The following is a 6,000-nucleotide window of genomic DNA, read 5'->3' on the forward strand; positions in this document are numbered from 1 at the left end:
AATATATCATAATCAATTTACATCAGAAATAGACATAAAAGAACCTCTTGTACTAAATAAGACAATGTATCTTTTAATAGATCAAGACGTATAACCGAAGTCCATAATTTACATTATTTAATTAATTTAAAGTAGTCTATGATAATAGAGACTCAGTCATTTGCATGAACTCTACTACTACTTACTCCGACATCTCTTCATATATAAATACCTAGAGAATGAAGAGCTAGATATAGAAAGAGATATATTTTTGGATAATAAACCTATACAAGTTCTAATCGACTTCTTTGTTTTTATCTTCTCTCTTACATCACAACAGTTACCTTAAAACTACGCCATGGATGCTGGTAACTAGATGCTGGTAACTTGATGCTTGGAACTAAAGGTTGGAACACTGAGACAAGCGTGCTAAGGTTAACAAGGCTTGCTTGGTTCATGACAGGTCCACTCTAAATAGTACTGGCTTAGCCTGCCCCCTACTGGTTGTTGTTGTTGTTCTTGTTGTAAGAGCGGCTGTTGCTGTACTGTTGTTTGTTGAATGATTTCTGAGGTGCCGTTGATTTTGTTGAATTGTGGTTGTTGTAGTTGCTGTAATTGGGCTTGTGTTGAACAGAGGCCGTTTGGCTGGGCTGAAGTTGGGAACGCCGAACCAACGACTGTGTTTCGACACGGTTGCCAGAAAAAGACTTCTTGTTGAACTTTTGAGCTGCTTGCAAGGCCTTTGCTGTACTGAATTGATTATTTATCAAGTTATGAAACTCGTCTTGTGCCATAATATAGTCTGTATTGTTTGCAGCAGATAATCTAAAGTTTGGATTGATTGCCTTGAGTGCAATGTTTTTTCTAGAGTCTGTCAAATCGTAATTAGCATGCAAAACTAAATGTCTAATATCATTGATGATTTGCAAATATCTGTGAACGTTTGGATTGTCAATTTCAGAGCTGATCTCATGTGCCAAGATATCCAAAGGCCTGAATATTGCTGAAATAACATATTGATGGTGCTTGAGCATTTTGTCTTCCCTTTTTTGATCATAACTCATTCTGGCATATGCTTCCGGCATGGTAGCGGGTGGTTGATAATTGACTCTGTTGTGATGTAAGAGAGAAGATAAAAACAAAGAAGTCGATTAGAACTTGTATAGGTTTATTATCCAAAAATCTATATATCTCTCTCTCTAGCTCTTCATTCTCTAGGTATTTATATATGAAGAGATGTCGGAGTAAGTAGTAGTAGAGTTCATGCAAATGACTGAGTCTCTATTATCATAGACTACTTTAAATTAATTAAATAATATAAATTATGGACTTCGGTTATACGTCTTGATCTATTAAAAGATACTTTGTCTTATTCAGTACAAGAGGTTCTTTTATGTCTATTTCTGATGTAAATTGATTATGATATATTTTTAGTATGTAAATGAAGACTTATTTAATGTCAGATCATCATATGCATATAGATTCTATATGTTCACAACAGACTCCTTGGATGGCAGGATATCTTTCAATCAATTGTTTACGTTGGTTGTCCGACATTCCTGGACCTGAAAATAAATTACATTCCAATCTCAATAGTTGCGATAATTCTTGAGAAGGATTCCAATCATAATGGGGTCGTGTCTCAAAAGAATGTACTTGTTGTTGGGTGTTGAAAAATGGGTCTTCAGCTTCCATGTCTTGTTCCTGTTGATTTTGTTGTTGCTGTTGTTGATTCTGGAGTTCTTGATTTTGCATGATTTGCTCAATCATTGCTTGTTGTGCAGCCATTTGCTGTTGTAAGGCTGTTAAAATATCACTGTTTGGTACTGCCATTTGAATATGATTAATGATGTTTCGGAATTTACTATGAAAAGCGAGCGATAAAAAGAAGATCACAGCAATTTATGTTTACTGTTCTATGTTCGAAGGTCTCAATACATTCTTGAGAGAAATTTATTTCGACCTTGAGTTTTAAATAATGTTTTTACATTATTTTTCAAAAATTTTTTTTGAGTACGCAAATGGCATACTTGTAAGTCGGCATACCTGTCAATATTTTTATGATTTCTGAAAATGTTTTTGTGGACCCATCACACTGATTACAAAGGTTTGAGGTGTACGAATCTTTCCATAATTTTCTTTTCATCGCTCTAGCTACCTTTTTTGTAAAGTTATCACTATAGCGTAAGCAATTGTACTTTTCTTTCATCGGTGGAAAAGATCTTCCATTAAATGCCTTTCTCTTCCACATTTGAGTGAGAATCTGGCCAAGGTTTTCCATCATCCATTTCTGATAGAAGATTTCTTCCATCGCTTACGCTGTAGTATCTTTAATTTTAAGAGAATTAGATTAAAACAAGAAAAAAAATGAAAAAAATGAAAAAATGAAAAAAATGAAAATGAAAAATGAAAAATAAAAAATGAAAAATGAAAAATGAAAAATAAAAAATGAAAAATGAAAAATAAAAATAAAAAAATGAAAAATGAAAATAAAAATCAAAAATAATAATTTTTTAGAAAATATTTTTTTGAGTACGCAAATGGCATACTTGTAAGTCGGCATACCTGTCAATATTTTTCTTATTTTTGAAAATGCTCTTTTTTTTGTAAGTCCATCACTTTGATCACGAAGGCCTTAGGCATACGAGTCTTTCTATAATTTCTTCCATTGCTTACGCTCTAGTGATAATTCTACAAAAAAAAGAGCATTTTCAAAAATAAGAAAAATATTGACAGGTATGCCGACTTACAAGTATGCCATTTGCGTACTCAAAAAAATTTTTTGAAAAATAATGTAAAAACATTATTTAAAATTAAAACCATTAAAAATATTTTCTGTAATGACAAAAAAATAAAAAAAAAGTAAAAAATTTCTAATTTTTCTGCTTAAAATTAAAAAAAAAGAGCTTGTTTTTCAATTTTTCTGTCTTAAAATAAAAAACAAGTCTACCATGCAGTAATATCCTTTTTAAACTAAAACAACAAAATCATCATCCGGTAGACTCGTTTATTTATTTAAAGCAGAAAAATTGAAAACAGGCTTTTTTATTAATTTAAAACATTAGAAATGTTCTTCTTTTTTTGTTTTTTTTATTACAAAAAATATTTTTTTGAGTACACAATTGGCATACTTGTAAGTCGGCATAAATTTTTGCGAAGTTTCAAAGTTCATATGTTTCTTTGTTCCTGACATCTACGGCTCTTACCGTGATTTTCTTATGACTCTAGCTTTAATTTTTGTACATATATCACAGAATTTAGTGTATTTTTTATCTGTGTCGGTGTTGGCCATACACGCCTTACTGTCGACAAGTTGTACAAGTAGCCCCGATTCATGAGGAAGGCAATCCGACTGACCCAGTCAATTACTACCTAATTAGTTCGATTACTACTTCCAGAAAGATGCTCGAAACAAGCATCAAGGAACTTCTTCAAGGTCAAGCATTGTCCTTAGACACTGCTCAAGGTAGCTTTAGAGAATGCAAAAGTGTTCTTTGCAAAGCTCTTTGTCTTTCAGACACTTATAAATAGTTTTCTCAAGAAAATATTCAAGACTACCAGCTCTTTACTTCATTGGAGTACTAAGTGGACCTCTATACACTCGATTCTATCCCAAATCACCTTTATGCAACATGCTATCACAAACAATCTACTCCTTCCAACATCCAACCAAATGCTTCCATTTCTTCTCTGGTTACAAACCCACGCCCAGACACACAACTAAATCAACAATCCTCTCCCTATCCCTTTTTTCCCCTTATTCTCTTAAGGTATTTTTAGCTTAATATAGTCATTTTTATGAGTTGATTGAGTCCAAACAGTCAAAAGCCACCTTAGACCATGTATTCAAAAGGACCTTTTCTATCAAATTAGTAAATTAACAAACTTTGAGTATGAATTCGATAAAATTAACACCAATGCTCAAATGTCTATCTATGTCAACAAAAAGAAACACTTCTGGAAAACAATTATCTTTAGACTAAAAGAAAAATACGCTCTCACCACAGCGTGAGCGATTGCGTAACTCTTCCATCTCTGACTGCGTAATTCTTCCGTTTTTGGTGGAAGTTCTCTGCATTCAATAAAAGGCTTCTTCTATCGTTTACACTTTAATGTCTTTAATCTCAAAAGAATTAGACTAAATGAAGAAAAAATGATAAAGTACAAAAAAAAAACATAAATTGTGATAAGAAACGATAAAAAATGATAAAATCAGAAATGTCTGTTTTAATTTCGAAAATCTAAAACACACAAGTTTTTTACATTATTCTGCTCATCTATACCCATCCATACTATCCCTTGCTATTTAATAGCATTTAATGATAAATAACAGGTCTTGATTGGTTCCCAGTCCTAAAGCTTTGTGTTTGAGATAAATTTGTTGTGATTTTGAACATATTGTAGCTTCAACTGTAATTACATGTTGGTCTTGCACTGCAGCATAAGTGATGGAAGATTTTAGTCAAGAATTCACTCAAATATGGAAGAAAAATGTAAACGCTTGCGTTGTGGTGTTGCAAATATACATGTATCTTAATAAATTCGAAACTGAACAAATAATCCAAATGGCACTTAGTAACAAGAAAGAAATGCTTTGATTTGAGTATGTAAATGTGCATTTGTGATGGATATTTGTCTCAAAACAGCACACCACTGATTTCATTAAGTCATGCAAATGACAATATACTTTTTGAACTGAATTTATCTTTTATTATAGAAAATGTCAGTAACCAAAGTAGGTTTGTGAGTATATGGTAATTTATACTTTGCACACCGAGCGACATAGAGCTGAATACCTACTCAATCCTAAACATTTATCAAAATGGGCCTCTTTCCTACCAATTGCAAAGTACAATACATTTTGTATGCTGATTTGAAAGCAATATCCAAATAAATCCAATTTTTTCGTCTTGTTAAACTTACTTTTTTTGTTAGAGATACCTATAAATAGTCTCAGCTTACATCGGTTGAATCAAACCTACATCGAGTCAATCTGACATTCCAAAAATCTTGAATGAACTTTTTTCTTTTGATCTCCAAGAGCTCTTGGAATCCACTATGGGCTAAAAAATAGATTTTATCTAGCTGCCAAACTAATTATACCATTCGATTTCTTGGCTCGAAGGAATATGTTCTAAAAAGAAACTGTTCTTTAGTCACACTTCGTAGAGAACTGGGACGCTGAAAGACAGGAGTAAGGGATGACGAAGTAAAGGTCATACAGTGCTCTGAGTCATTTGAGCAAGAAGTGATTTTTTATTATACACTGATCTGAAATAAAAATTAGCCCAGTCTTTTATCACTCGAACTCAGAAACAAAGTTATCATGATACAAGTGCCCTTTGATTTAAGTAGCAATATAAATATTATTTATGCATCTCATGCTCTGCTTAATTTTCAGATTTTAATTTTTGCTTATTTAATATTTTATTTTTTCCACACGATTTTTTTTTTTTCAATAAAATGTAGAAAAGTGTGGTTATAGTTGTTCAGTTTTTGAATAAAAGTATGTAATATAGAATTTTTAAAATGTAAAATGTAGAATAAATATTGATAATGCTCCAGTTCTAATCAAAGGAAAATGTTCAATATTTAACTCATATTGATAATGTTCAGTATAAGATTTGTAGGATTATGAAGATATTGCTTCCGATGCATAATAAAAGAGGACAATATCCCTTGAAATACTTTATTTAATAGTTTTTTCATAAAAAAAACAGATTTTAGTATGAGATGATGTCCAATTAAAGATTTATGGATCTGTGCTTGATAATGCTCCTTGCTTATACTTCTTCAAATTGTACCTCCAGACACATTTAATACGTCATCCATAGCAAAAAAGCTCAAATCAGGGCTTGAACATGTCATTCTTTAATGTGTCATTGCTTGGCAACTGCATTTTCAACAGGACTGGTTTTTTGTTTAAATCATATTCTTTAGTGTCTAGGAATCGAATGGTGTTGTTGATTTATTAGTTTTGGAGAAGTTATTTTTGACTAACGGAAAATTCATGGAGAGTTC

The 6,000-nt window shown here is 31.9% G+C and overlaps 1 protein-coding gene across 1 annotated transcript; it reads right to left on the bottom strand.

The window, feature by feature from the left end:
- Positions 1 to 346: 346 nt before the first annotated feature.
- B0P05DRAFT_597592 (uncharacterized protein) lies at positions 347 to 1,910 on the bottom strand. Its single transcript, XM_051583158.1, has 4 exons — positions 1,865 to 1,910; positions 1,570 to 1,843; positions 1,481 to 1,544; positions 347 to 1,086 (listed from the first exon to the last, which is right to left on the bottom strand). Exons 3-4 carry the CDS (start codon positions 1,534 to 1,536, stop codon positions 477 to 479), a joined length of 666 nt encoding a protein of 221 aa, XP_051433920.1. The 5' UTR covers positions 1,537 to 1,544; positions 1,570 to 1,843; positions 1,865 to 1,910; the 3' UTR covers positions 347 to 476.
- Between the last annotated feature and the right edge of the window lie 4,090 nt (positions 1,911 to 6,000).

Source organism: Gilbertella persicaria (genome assembly GCF_025201335.1).
Source record: "Gilbertella persicaria strain CBS 190.32 chromosome Unknown B0P05scaffold_25, whole genome shotgun sequence".
Lineage (NCBI taxonomy): Eukaryota > Fungi > Mucoromycota > Mucoromycetes > Mucorales > Choanephoraceae > Gilbertella > Gilbertella persicaria.

Excerpts from the sequence above, each read along its gene's own strand:
- B0P05DRAFT_597592 (XM_051583158.1), bottom strand. The coding sequence starts at position 1,536 with ATGTCGGACAACCAACGTAAACAATTGATTGAAAGATATCCTGCCATC. Across the intron at positions 1,087-1,480 it reads TATCCTGCCATCCAAGGAGT|CAATTATCAACCACCCGCTA; the intron begins CTGTTGTGAACA and ends TCACAACAGAGT.